We start from the raw sequence: 13,309 nt of genomic DNA, 5'->3' as shown, positions 1-13,309 counted from the left end.
GCTACTAATAGTGATGTTTTCCTTTTTAATGAAAAAACATAGAGATATTTTCCAAGTCCTGTGGAATAACGGTTCAATTTGGAGGCCATGAATGCTAAAGAAACCTTCAAAGGGATTTGATGAATTGATCTGCATGGGCCAAAGGTGCAAACTTTACTTGGTTTTGCGGAAGTTGTCGGTTTATACAGGGCCAGAAGCTCTTAATGATGCTTTGGATTCGTGCTTTTTATAGTTGCTTCTTGGATTGCCGCGGGTCTCCTCTCTTTTCGTCTGTTGTCTCCAATCAGGGTCGACCTAAAAATGGCTAAAGAACATAAATGAAAAAAACCGACACTCGTGTTGGAGGTAGCTGCTATGATCAAATGGGTGTGGAGTAAAGAATAAATAGAATCACCTATCGAACCGGAGAAAAGTCTTTATATGACATGAGTCGACATTTGCGAGTCAAGTCCACGTTAATTGAGCCATTAAACTTGGAACCACACGTCCGATGTATTTATGGAATCGTTGGGAGGATGTCATAATTTTTCCACGAGACATCACCTAAACTGCAAAAGGATTAAAATATATAGGGTTAAGATACATACATACATATATATATGATAAATTTATCCCGAGCCGGTACACCTGTGACAAATTTATCCCCAATTAGTTTCTAGTAAATTGTTAAGTTTGATGACACGTGACAATAGACATGTTCACCATTTTGGGCTTTTTTGTTTTTTTAACCCTATTAATATGAGGATAAATCTGTCATAGACGTACTAGTTTGTAAATTTTGGTGAGGTCAAAAAAATTAATTTGAGGTAAATTTGTCACATATTTACCGGTTTGAGGCTTTTCGTGGTATTAATCCAAAGATATACCATGCAACCCAACTTGTTTTATTAATAGGCTATATAGAGAAGAAAAAAATTATATAGTTATAGGTTACTTTTTTTTTATGTCGAAGTTATAGGTTACTTAACTTTTTGCTTATACAAGCGCCACCTTTTTAATCATTGATTAGCATAGTTAGTTGCCACTTGTTAGCAAAGTTTACTTATAGTTAGTTGCCACTTGTTAGCAAAGTTTACTTTTACCCCGTATTAAATAATGTTATAAAACCTCCGAGTAGTCGCTCCGTTTGTCACTTGAAATAGATGGACTTGACAGTTTGTATGCACCTATGTGGATTGGTCATGTACAAAATGCAAACACCCAAGTCGTCAACAAATGCACTTATTGTGGGCAAGAAGTGCTAATGAGGACCGACATGACTTCATTGAATTTGCGTAGTTTAAGAATGCCAAAGCCATGTTATCTCCCGTGGGACTCATATGATTTATCAGACTTTCAAGCTTTAGCAAATACCACTCTCATCTTTAGGCTGTTTGGCCCATTTTAAACTGAAAAAAAAAAGGAAAAAAAGAATTAAACTACTTTCACACATGATGATTCACAAAATAATGAGGCTACTCTTCGATTTCCTTCTGACTTATTATTAGTTTTAACCGAAAGAATATCATAACTGTGAGCTCCAGATTCAAGCTCGAATGGGATTTAAAATCTTGATCATAGGAGAATCGAAGACGCAGACCTGCAGCTTCCCAGTAGAAAGTAAATACATAAGCAATGACTTAGATCTGAAGCGTGGTCATCAAATTTAGAGCTTCATCCACGGATTTTTCTAAAACATGTTGATTTGTGATCATGCAACTGGTGCATTGAAGAAAGGGGAAGAAAGATTCTTCCATCGAGCCATTACCATCGTCATTACTATGAAAAATGATACAAAATGCGCAAATAATCGAGTGTTAGCAGCTCACATATATGACCCTCATGCTCGCAAAATCTGCGCATAAATGCATATGACTGTCTTAAACTAGTTCGGTTTCACAATACAATATTAAGAAACAACCGGGGTACAAGAAGGCACTCGTATCATTTCGACATGAAAAAGAAAATCCTAAAAGGAGTTGAACTCGTGGCTGTGTAGATACAAACAAGAGGAGTATAACAGCAATGCACAAACTCGAACCTCCCGTCTTCAACATACCTTGCAACTCCTCCTACAATAACCAGGGAGATCAGCAGTTCCGACCATATACTCACGATTCTTGGTGCATTCCCCGAGTGCAGCCCATCTGTCACAACTCTCGTTCATGTCCGTGCAGGTCCCGCCTTCTCCAATTATCTTGTCGAATGAGTCCACGTGAATCCACTTCGTTGCTGACCATTTCTCGCCTTCAATCACTGGACAACCCGCATGAAGGCTGATCGGGTCGGGGACAGCCTCCGTCGTGAGACTGAAGAAAAGAAGCGCATCGCCTTTTCTCGGTTTTACTATTTATTCACAGCATTCAGTCAGAAAATAAAGTAAGCACATAAATAGGCTGCTATTGCAACCATTAAATTTAGAAAAATCAATGGCTCTACTTGTTTAGCTAAAAATGAATGATTAAGAAAATAGTTTCCTAAAAACAATCACTTGCATTGCTTGAAATAATTAGTCAATGAAAAATGCTTTTATTATCGATAACAATTTATGTCTAAACATTTTCATGAATGATGAAAATATTTTTTTTTTTGTTCATTCATTTTTGTAAGCAAAACAAGCGTTCATTTTTAAGGAAATATTTTTCAAATCATTCATTTCCGCAAAACAAAGAGACTCTACAACATCGGCTTACCTGCAATCCCTTTCTTTGCACATTCAGATAGATTGTCATCTGTGCTAGAAGCTCTCCGACGAGGAGGATCCTATTAGATGAAGTATAATATCACTATTACTCAGTCCTTGAACAAAGCTCAACAGGAAAACAAAGCCCAAAGGTGTTCATTATTATAAACAAAACCATGGGTACTCTCCTAATAGGGCTGATGATGGTCTCCCTCAACATACATATCTTCTTGGGTCGCAATGTTTTAACTCAACCAGCTTAATCCAGTCCACACACATGCATGATGGGAACAAATCCAAAGAAAAATCTAGGGCATCCACGAGGGCATTTCTTCATAAAGAGACAAAACCATTACCTGACTCCAATACAGCCTCATGTTAACAAAGATATGACTGAAAGTATGTCAAAACATGCAGGATGTATTTCTGACAAGTCTGTAAATACTTCAGCCTGTGGGTACTAACCTCTGCATTCGGAAAAACTGTTTCACCGCCCTTCTCCACATCAGTGAGATACATGAGCACTGTCGCCACGCGATGTCCACCTCGGGCAATATTGACCTTATCAGCAAAGTAATCATAGTGCGGATCGTATTTCTGTCCATGCTCATATCTCAGCACTTGAATATCTTCTCCATTTTCTGAAGGTCAAAAGCACCAAATATAAGTTGCCTCACCCATCCACCAGAACAAGAAATCAACATGAAATACCCATAAAGTACAAAAACAACAGCAATTATCATCCATCAATACCACCAGCCACGTTCTTCTACTTCATAACCAACATCTAAGACCATGACAGAGGACAATTCGTCGCCAGATGAGGTCACCGACTATCATTAATCCGAATATATCTTTGATTATAGGAAATGATGTTAAACTGAATAAACACTTGAAGGATTTCTGAAGACCTCAAATGCCTTTCTATAACCCAGAGATAACCATCAACAATGCCATCATCTTCATTCAAATTCATTATGTGTTTGTCTAAGCAACAGCATGGCATCATAGCTGACCACCTCACTCCCAAGTACCATTTGTAGTAATGATTGATCACAACAAATAACAACTTCTCAGTTTAGACAAAGGTCAAAGTACAACCAGTGCTTACATCAGCATTGATGGGTATCACTTCAGCATCAATGTGAAAGCCAAATATTCTACCTACAAGTATCTCTGCTCAAGCACATGGTCTCAGTATCTGCTTTTCCAGCTATCTGCTCTGACATAAAAATGCGGCCTTTACTTCCAATTAATTAACTTTCAAGGAAACTTTGTAAACAGAAAAATCACTAAATAAGCATCTCATAGGTCATGCAAATGAGACCAAAACTAGAACTGAACTTGCACAACCATCATCCAAGGAAACTCTGTTATGACTTCCAGGCTAAATAACACTGGTACAGCTTGGAAGTACGTAGACCAACAAGCTATTACTTCATATAAAGCATCTGGTTCTTTGGGTTATCCCAGTACCACAAATCAAGCAAAATCAGAATACAACAATCAGCGATCACTCTTTGAGCAGATTGTCCTTCAGCATCAAGTAAAGTACACCGCAAAGCTTATAGTATGGCCCATAGTACAGATTATATGAATTAGAACTGAAATATCAATAAGCAGATCTTTCTGGAAAGGAGAAGTAAACAATTATAAGTAGATAGTATACCTTTTGGGAGAAAGGTCCATGTTGAAATCTTCTCCTCTATCCCAGCAACAATAGGATCCTATAATAGACGTAATCATTTAAAAGAAATACGACGTTGAAGGACGTGAAAAGTAACTTAGAAAAACTAGAAAGGGATCTGAAGAAACAGTTTTCTCATTTATCTGTCATCTAATTCCCAATTTCACAAAATGCGCACATTGGCATCTATTAGCAATTCAGGAGGAAGCAGAAACCTGCAGACAACCTTAGTTATTTTGGCAGCTCTCTTCTATTGACATCTCGAATAAATGATATGATGCCCTGGTGCTAACATATACAGACGCAATTACATATGATATGCTGACACAAATAGCCATTCTTCCACCCACGCCCTAAAGCTAGACAGCAAATGTTCTGTGACATAAAAACATATTCTGCCCCAACAGAGTGAGATTTGGCAAATTTATCGCACCTCCTGCCTTTGTAAATTACCAACTTACAAGGAATCAAAATGAACAAGAATTCCAATAAGATAGGAATCACAACTCCAAGAAAGTTATTTTTTTCTCTCCTCGCCTTAAGTACGACACAAACCCTACAACTGAAACCTAATTCCATGTATATAACGGCACATCATCATAAGCATTAAGCATATAATCTAAAATAAAGATCTGGCAAACAATGAAGGATGAATAAAACTAACTTTGGCCTTCGGAATAAACATCCCTGAGCTGGTCCGAACTTCGCTGAGCTTGCTCTTTCCCGACATATTATCCGCCACTGCAGATCTCTTTAACTCTGATTTCGCCTGTCCCACAATATCAAGCAACTTAAAATGAATACTCGCAAGTCTCATCATATGAGAAAACACACGTTGCACCGTCCTCTATCAGCGTAACCCGCGATTGCCCGTTCGACTCAACAGTCTGCGGAATCGAACTCAATCAACAAACCCAAGCAATCCGAAGACCGATTAAGTTGCAGTAACGAAGGGGCACTCACCAGAGAGATCAAGTGGTCGCATTCCAAGTCCGTAAGGAACCCTTCGTACACGAAAGCTCTGCGGAAAAACACCATCAAGTTAAATTCTTGACCAAACAAAAGTGACGTCGCCAGTAAGCAGCGAACTGGGTTTGCTTTAGAACTTGAAATTAGAGTGAAGAGAGAACGGACCTGGGTTTCCATGAGACTTGCCTGACCTTCGCAGGGGAGATGATGGAGCTGGCAGAAGCTGCGCGCGAGCTCAGACAGTGAGCGAGGATCGAGCAGATCGCAAGCAACAAGAGGGATCGCAAGAACGGAGATATGAACATGATGATGTGGTTCGAGATTTGGGGATCTTGCGGGAAGCGAAATTTGGAGGCGAAAGAAATGTCGTCTATTTTCTTCTGGGAAAAGCGTTGATTTTTCAGGTTTGTCCTCGGTCTTTAACTGTCGATCGATCCCCGTTCCCATGGGATTTGTGATTAATTTCGTATGCAGACACGTCCCCCGAATTTTCTCCGTTTGGCAGAGAGAGTACGACGTCGTGCGGCAATGAGCCGCTTTGGACGACATCCCCGTGACTTTTCATTTGGTCGTGCGAATATCGGGAGGACATTTCTCTAAAAGATTCACTCTTTTGTTAGTGGCTAACGCTGTTCTTTTCGAGCACTGGACTGATCGGATACAAAGTAACTCCATAATTATCTGTGTACCAAGCTTGAAGGCACCTGAAGCGGGCCTCAAGAAGGTTGTTCTTGTCGAGACCGAATCGTTGATCATGTTAATCGAGTTTGGACATCATTCCATACCCTTTGTGTTTGATCATGTGAATATCAGGATGACATTCACTAAAAGATTTAGCTTTCGTTGATGGTTGGCGGGGTCCTTTTCGAGCGCTCGACTTATTGGATACGAAGTAGCTCCATGAATATTTGAGTATCAAGCTCGAGGCACCTGTAGCAAACCTCACAAAGGTTGTCATTGTCAAGGCTCAAATCGTCGATCATGTTAATTGAGCTTGGACAACATCCCCATAAATTTACATTTGGTCATACGAATATCATGATGGCATTCTCTAAAAGATTCAGTTTTTGCTTATGGCTAACATGGTCCTTTTCGAGCACTTGACTATTCGGGTACGAAGCAACTCCACAATTATCTAGGTACCAAGCTTCAAGGCACCTGGAGCAAGGTTCAAGAAGGCTGTCCTTATCGAGGCTCGAATCATTGATCTAATCTGTCACACCCCAAATCCACTATAAGGACCATGACACGGACATCCTTTCTCAAAGGACGTAGTCTCCACATAACCAAAACTCAACCTGCTATTAAAATCCATATATCTGCATATATACTTGATAAATGGGTCCTTGGTTACAAAATCAGATCTTGCTACTAAACCAACAAAAGATATAATTACATATCTATCAAAAGACATGTACATATCTCTATCAAAAATATATACACCTCTAACAACAACTCAAAAGGCTCATCATAGCCACATCTAACTCATAACTCATACCCAAAACCCCTCACTAGCAAAAATGTGATCCGCTAACGATCACTCATGTCCTATATGCAACTCACTGAACCCGTAAGACAAATGAAATTGAAGGAATGAGCTAACACGGCTCAGTGAGAAGTACATTTTTTTTAAGTGGATCAAACAATCACTATGCACATTTAATATTCAAAATATAATTCATTTACATCAAACTCGAAATAAATCAAACCTATAAGACAAAGGAAATGGAAGGGGTGAGCTAATACGGCTCAGTGAGTAATATATTTCTTTTAAGTGGTTCGAACAATCACTATGCACATTTAATATTCAAAATATAATTCATTTACACCAAACTTGAAATACATCAAACCCGTACGACCAAAACAAGTTATACATTACCTTAACATAACATATTTATAGCAAAAATATTCATATCTAATCATAACATCAAAGCGCATATCAATGGTCTAATTCATTAATCAATCTCATCAAAAACACGTCAATGGTCTATCCATTGACTAATCTCATCACTACACATGTCAATGATCTATCCACTAACCAATCCCATGCTCAAGATTCTAACCACGATCACGTATAATGCCCGTGACAAAAGACGATCAAGATTTCTCCCTTGGCAAGGTCTCCACCTACAATGTCGGTGGCTCGGTCCACAAAGATATCCTAACTAGTATGCACATACCCACAAGACCCTCAACCGGCTTCACAACTGTCTTGAGCACCACTTAATTAACAACAACATTCTGCTCATAAACCAGAAAGTATATCAGAACCATCTCAAAATCAACAAGACAAATCGTTTGCAAACCGTATCAAATAGACAAAATAACAGTAAATGTTCGACCCTATTTTATGCAATAATGCTATTTTCTCAAGTCATAACATACTTAGTATTATCATTTTAGAAATATGAGTTTACAAAAACCAAAAAAAAAAAAAAATAGTATCCCTCACCTGGAGGAGTCGAAAACCAATATATGGTGGTTACCCAAATTGACGCCCACGTATTCCTATCAAATATATGAAAAACGGTATCAAAAACTGAGTAATATACTACCCTAAAGTATGACTCGAGTGAAAAAGGCCTATTTGTCACTAAGGCGATACCTGTGCACCAACAAAATGCTCTCTCAAAATGGACACACATGCTGTCCGCTACGCGCAGCTTGCACGATAAACTTATATGAACCATAACTCCCTCCTCCGAGCTTCAATTTAAATGAACTTATAGTCTAAAGAAAGCTCTTTTAATGTACAACAAAACCCCAACACGGCTTAACCAGAATCTATCCGAAAATTGGCAAGAACATGCACAACATGTTCTGGTAACTCACTGTTCACTATACGCGTCAAACTTTTAAATTTTATTTCGGACAAATCATAAGTTCAAATTAAGTTACGTAAAGTCCCACAGCTCCACATCATTCTAAACTATCGTTCCTCCAAAGAATCTCAATTTAACGACTCCAAAATCTGACTTTATGGCTCAACTTTTCCATAAATCCGAATTTGAGCCCTAGATAAGGAGTGCAAGCACTTACCTAGCGTTGTGGCACACAGTGAAATGAGCTTGGCGAGGCAACGTGGCATGCAGTCCTCTCCTTTCTCCTTCCCTTCTTCCTTTCTCTTCTTCTTTCTTTCCCTTTTCTTTTCTCTCTGTTTTTTTTTTTCCTTCCTTTCGGCTGAAGAACTATCGATCTTTCAAGAAGGAACCGAGCAGGCCTTTTTCTTTTCTTTTTGTTGACTTTTCAACTTTTTTTTTTTTTAAGGTGAATCCCACAACCTTTTTGACCTGGTCAAAGAAGCAAATATTTCATAATCGAGTTTGGGCAACATCCCCATAACTCTGGGTTTGCTCATACGAAAATAATGATGGCATTCTCTAAAAGATTCGATTTTTGCAGATAGTTAAGAGTGGTCCTTTTCGAGCACTCAACCAATTGGGTACGAAGTAACTCCATACTTAAGGCCATACCACAGATTGTCATGTTACTGGTGCTATAAACTATCTACTCAAGTTATGTATCAAGACTGGAAATAAATAAATAAAAAAATTCACAAAGACAGAGTGAAATTTAAGGAGCAACCTTTGATGGAAAACTTAAACATGATTTAATCTATGGACAACATCGTTGTAGTAAAGGTCGTAATGCCAGAGGAGTCATTACCGCAGGGCACAGAGGGGAAGGTCATAAGCATCTATACAATGAATGTTAATGATCACTATGCTCTAAGTAAATTTCACTCCTCTCAGTTCAACCGTCTGCTTGGTTCTTCTTAAGCTCTAATGGATTGTTAATTGCTTTTTGGCCAAACTTCACCTCTGTATTGTATATTTTAGGCCTCTTGTGCTGTAATCTTTTAGAACTCTACCTCATTAGTCGCATCCTAAGCGTCTGCGGTTACGATTGTGCATTATCTGGTTGAGAACTCGAACATATACCAGTTGAAGCAATACGAGTTACATTCGGAACAACATATCTCTCTTTTACGAGCCATGATTACAAAAAAACGATGAGCTACTCGGTACGGCATTCCTTAGTTAAGCCCTGGACTATCTCCATGTACCGATCCAGATCGTTTAGGTACTTGGTCGCGTTGTACTCCTCTGCAGCGTACAGCTCCTCGGAGTACGTTCTTCGCAGCGAAGGCCTTTGGTGTTGTTCTTTTGCGAGCTCCAAACTGCCCTTTTCACCTTTCAGAAGGCGTACGACCTGTAAAACATGAATCAAGTCATGTGTCGTATATTCTGCGACTACTAGAATGAGAGTTCAAAGAGCAGCATGCTCAGAGACAATTCTAGGAAAAATGACATGCCTGGCTCATTGGTGGTCTATGGATTGAAGACTGATGGGTACATAAAGTGGCTGCCATGATCAGACGGTCCATCTGTTCCGCGTCGTAGGCACCGGCGAGAGAGGGATCCACAGCCTCCTTAATGCGGTTATCGGAAAGCAGAGGCTTGGCCTAGAGCAATGTGCAGGTAAAAGAACATGGCGTGAATTTAAACATCAACTCAGGACTACTGATGTTTTGGCGATACTCAATCGAGATGGTTTTTGTAAGGAATGAAGGCTTAAATCATACCCACATGACGAGGCTTTTCTGCGAACTATCCAAAGCTTTCTGTCCCGTGATGAGCTCCAACAGCAGTACCCCGAAAGCATAAACATCCGTCTTCTCATCGACTATCCCGTGCATAAAGTACTCAGGAGGAAGGTATCTGTTATCGTGTTGTCCAACTACGAATTAGACGGTGCAGGAGAGGAAAAGTAAAACGGCACAGCATTTGCAGCAATGAGAATGTAAACTGAAGTATGGATTACGAACCCGAATGTGCCTTCGATTTGCGATACGGTGTGATGAGACCACTGCTCTGGCAGCCACTTCGCGAGCCCGAAATCAGATATCTATACAAAGAGTAGAATTCACGAAACGAATTGTGAAGTCTGGACTGAAAGTTATCCTAATCTGAGTTGTACAAGCACGTTTATCTCCCATTCTTGTGTCTGAAATTTTGATGGAATATGCACCCAAGTAATAACCACATACTAGAAAGGCCAAGCGACGGTATTCTGTTCCAAATTTGATCTTTTGAAGACACTTTTCAGGTAAATCATTGAAAAGTGAAGCTAAGAAATGCATGTATATCTCTGCGATTCGCTACCTGGGGCTCGAAATCCTCGGAGAGCAATATATTAGCGGCCTTCACATCTTTGTGAATAATCCTCCTCTGGCACTCCTCATGAAGGTACATTAGTCCTTTGGCCGTTCCTAAAGCGACCTTGTACCTGATACCCCAGTCCAGTTTCTCCCTAGAGCCTGCAAGTATGTACCAGAACAATCCTCATTCCAATTCGTCGGCATAACTCCAACCGAAAAAGTAAGAAATATTTTGAGAAACTTGTTAAGAATGAAAGCCGAACTGTATAACAGAGACGCGAGGCTCCCATGAGGAGACAGATGGAGAATCAAGTGCATTCCCCCTTCGACGCCGTATCCGATCAATTTGGCAATGTTCGGATGGTCCACATGCACGATGATTCCGAGCTCAGATAAGAAATCTGCCGTCATCTCCTCCGGCGATCCCCTGGTCAACCGTTTGATCGCAACGATGTCCCCGCCCGGCAGTATACCCTTGTAAACTTCAGCACATCCTCCTTCCCCAATTAAATTATCTGGCACAAAAGCAGACATAAGAAGCACATTGAGAGGATGTCCTTCACATCAGATACTGCGTACTCAGTGAAATGGAAAGTCACAAACCATGACTGAAGTTGTCGGTAGCCTCTTGGAGCTCCAAGAGCGTAAAATTCCTCCAGGATGGTTTGAAATAGTTCAGCTCACCCAGCTCGGTGCCCAGGCTGGCATGGAAGGCCGGCACCATGTCCTCTCTTATCCTCCTGCTCTTCCTCCTAGTGAGCTTGGGGACGCTCTTCAGAGGAAATGTGTGGAAGCGCACGGTGGATCCCTTCTTCAGCGAGCGGAGGAAACCCTGCCACCTATTGCTAGAGGATTTCGAGTATGACTGGCATTCGGAACTTGACGTGCTGGTAGGGGAAGTTACATCGAGATCCACGCTGCCCAGGCCATCGTCGAAAATTCCTCGGGGGGAAGTATCGTTCGCCCTCCCCTCCATCTCCAAAGATCTTAAGTCTAGCATACACAGATCAAAGCATCATCAACCACCCATCAGGATGAATTACGAACGAAATCATGTCGTGAAGAGGGGGGGCGGCGAAAGATCAAGAATCTACCATGGGAGGATATCGAGTCGGAGAAACCGGCCCGGAATTTCTTGCCTTTGACACGATGCCATCCTCCTCCTTCCTCCTCTTCTTCTTTTTCTTCTTTTTGAATTTCTCTGGCCTTGATAGCAGGGACATTGCTGGCAAATTTAAAGCCAACAATGAAAATGACAGTAAACAATAGGGTACGTGACAAATTGAGAAAAGAGCAGTAGTCAAGAACAAGCCCCAGCAACCCATGATTGCAAGTCCCAACAAACACTATATCTGCCCTAGGTGGTAGGATAGAGGAAGCGGACAAAAAAAATTATTCCTAAAAAAACATCTACAGAAGAATATATCACTGATTTGATTCAAAAGATCAAGAAATTAAAGGACCACCTACAAATCATCTAGGTAGGAGGACGACAAAAAAAAACTGCAGGTAACAAGAAAGGCCTAGGCAATGATTAAGAAGAAATCTTCACAAATTTGCCAACTTTCGGTCCAACAAAGCTTGAATGTTACACATGTTTTGGAAGAAGCTGAACTTTTGATCAAGTTAAGAAGCAATCTCCGATGCTGCCGAACGGGGCTTTATTACCATAATTTAAAGATCGATCCTGGCTTTTCATCTGCAACAGAACTCTCATACAGACATTGAGAAACACGAGATCTTTCCACAGAACCAAACAAGAACCAAGGAAAAAAGAATCAATGGCAGACACACATGGACACAGAGAACGCTTCGAACATGAGGGACAAATGAGAGCAAACTAAGATCATGTTTGAATCCACAACACACCCAAGTGAGGGAAGAATCAGAGCTCTGAGGGGAGCTAAAAAACCTGGGGAAAAGACCATTTTCCTGGACGCCTTCCATGAGCGGGAGCTTGTAGACAAAAACCTCAGGAGCCCCAACAGAAACCGGAATAGGAAGAGACAGAGAATTCTGGCTGTGAACTTGTCACAGAGAGAGAGAGAGAGAGAGAGAGAGAGAGAGAGAGAGAGAGAGAGGGTGGGGGGTGTCTGAAAATAACGGCTGGCATGATTTGTCTCTTCCTTGTCCAATGTCCATTGACAGTGCTCCTCCTCCATCCCTCAAAAATCGGTTCTTGATCCGACCGGTCGCGAGGAAATACCATCTTGGAAAGCTCATCACCGATTGATATCAGTCGCACCATATAATATTCGAACAGAATCTGAGTTAGGACAGAGATTTGAGTGCGTATCTGTCGAGAATTGGGTGCTCGACACGTGGACGCGCACCCAATTCTTCAGCCGACAAAGCGAGGAGGATGAATTTTCACACTGTGGAAAGAAATCAAGAAGGTTATTCTCGTGCCAAAAAAGACGCAGCAAAATTGGATAGATCCGAATTCATTCGACAAGCAAACGTCGTTTGGAATCTCGTGCATGGTCCGAACAAAATCACTTTTTTTTTAGGGTCTTTTCACATATTTCGGAGGTTTCAAATGATTGGCAATAATTGGAAGATCCTGCGACCACCAGCGACTTAGAAAAAGACAAAAAAAAAAAATTCTACATTTTGCTTACGTACTTTTACATTGTCACATTAGTATTTACGGTTTTAATTTATCTAATTAAGTCTTTTAACTTTCATAATTGTCGTCGTTTAATCTCTTGAGCACCAATCTGATCAAATCCAATTGACATGACCATCGCTCGTCGTGCAAAGATGCAAGTAAAATTTTGTTTATGTGAACGTTCACGTCGGCATTGTATATTAGCTAAATTTTATCCAT

General features: G+C 40.5%; 3 protein-coding genes and 1 long non-coding RNA gene across 14 annotated transcripts in view; 1 reads left to right on the top strand and 3 right to left on the bottom strand.

Moving 5' to 3' along the window:
• Positions 1–13,309, top strand: part of LOC115728661 (disease resistance protein RUN1-like) — a 1,102,447-nt gene that overhangs the window by 216,904 nt on the left and 872,234 nt on the right. The window lies entirely within an intron of this gene.
• The window catches only part of LOC125313790, a 483,189-nt gene that overhangs the window by 143,010 nt on the left and 326,870 nt on the right, over positions 1–13,309 (bottom strand). The gene's annotated exons all lie outside the window — the stretch shown is intronic.
• Positions 1,828–5,867, bottom strand: LOC115731041 (probable prolyl 4-hydroxylase 4). Its single transcript, XM_048273647.1, has 7 exons — positions 5,484–5,867; positions 5,313–5,370; positions 5,014–5,118; positions 4,332–4,389; positions 3,128–3,303; positions 2,673–2,742; positions 1,828–2,325 (listed from the first exon to the last, which is right to left on the bottom strand). The coding sequence occupies exons 1-7, from the start codon at positions 5,621–5,623 to the stop codon at positions 2,030–2,032; spliced, it is 903 nt and encodes a 300-aa protein (XP_048129604.1). The 5' UTR covers positions 5,624–5,867; the 3' UTR covers positions 1,828–2,029.
• On the bottom strand, positions 9,086–12,716 carry LOC115729086 (receptor-like cytosolic serine/threonine-protein kinase RBK2). 2 transcript variants are annotated; one of them, XM_030659533.2, is made up of 9 exons: positions 12,349–12,716; positions 11,574–11,704; positions 11,083–11,472; positions 10,743–10,994; positions 10,484–10,638; positions 10,147–10,226; positions 9,904–10,039; positions 9,634–9,783; positions 9,086–9,530 (listed from the first exon to the last, which is right to left on the bottom strand). In XM_030659533.2, exons 1-9 carry the CDS (start codon positions 12,639–12,641, stop codon positions 9,336–9,338), a joined length of 1,782 nt encoding a protein of 593 aa, XP_030515393.2. In that variant the 5' UTR covers positions 12,642–12,716; the 3' UTR covers positions 9,086–9,335. The 2 variants fall into 2 exon arrangements, with proteins under 2 accessions (XP_030515393.2, XP_048129447.1); XM_048273490.1 differs by having other exon boundaries at positions 12,392–12,716.

Source organism: Rhodamnia argentea, chromosome 1 (genome assembly GCF_020921035.1).
Source record: "Rhodamnia argentea isolate NSW1041297 chromosome 1, ASM2092103v1, whole genome shotgun sequence".
Classification (NCBI taxonomy): domain Eukaryota; kingdom Viridiplantae; phylum Streptophyta; class Magnoliopsida; order Myrtales; family Myrtaceae; genus Rhodamnia; species Rhodamnia argentea.
The sequence above is the reverse complement of the archived record's forward strand: the minus strand, read 5'-3'. Positions and strand labels throughout refer to the sequence as shown.

What these genes read in the sequence shown, in the direction of transcription:
- LOC115729086 (XM_030659533.2), bottom strand. Translation starts at nt 12,641, where the DNA reads ATGGAGGAGGAGCACTGTCAATGGACATTGGACAAGGAAGAGACAAAT. An exon ending in CGACTCGATATCCTCCCATG is followed by an intron (nt 11,473 to 11,573) that starts GTAGATTCTTGA and finishes TGTGTATGCTAG; the next exon opens with ACTTAAGATCTTTGGAGATG. An exon ending in CCGAGGATTTCGAGCCCCAG is followed by an intron (nt 10,227 to 10,483) that starts GTAGCGAATCGC and finishes CTCTTTGTATAG; the next exon opens with ATATCTGATTTCGGGCTCGC.
- LOC115731041 (XM_048273647.1), bottom strand. Translation starts at nt 5,623, where the DNA reads ATGTTCATATCTCCGTTCTTGCGATCCCTCTTGTTGCTTGCGATCTGC. An exon ending in ATGGACCTTTCTCCCAAAAG is followed by an intron (nt 3,304 to 4,331) that starts GTATACTATCTA and finishes TTTGACCTTCAG; the next exon opens with AAAATGGAGAAGATATTCAA. An exon ending in TGCAAAGAAAGGGATTGCAG is followed by an intron (nt 2,326 to 2,672) that starts GTAAGCCGATGT and finishes GTGAATAAATAG; the next exon opens with TAAAACCGAGAAAAGGCGAT.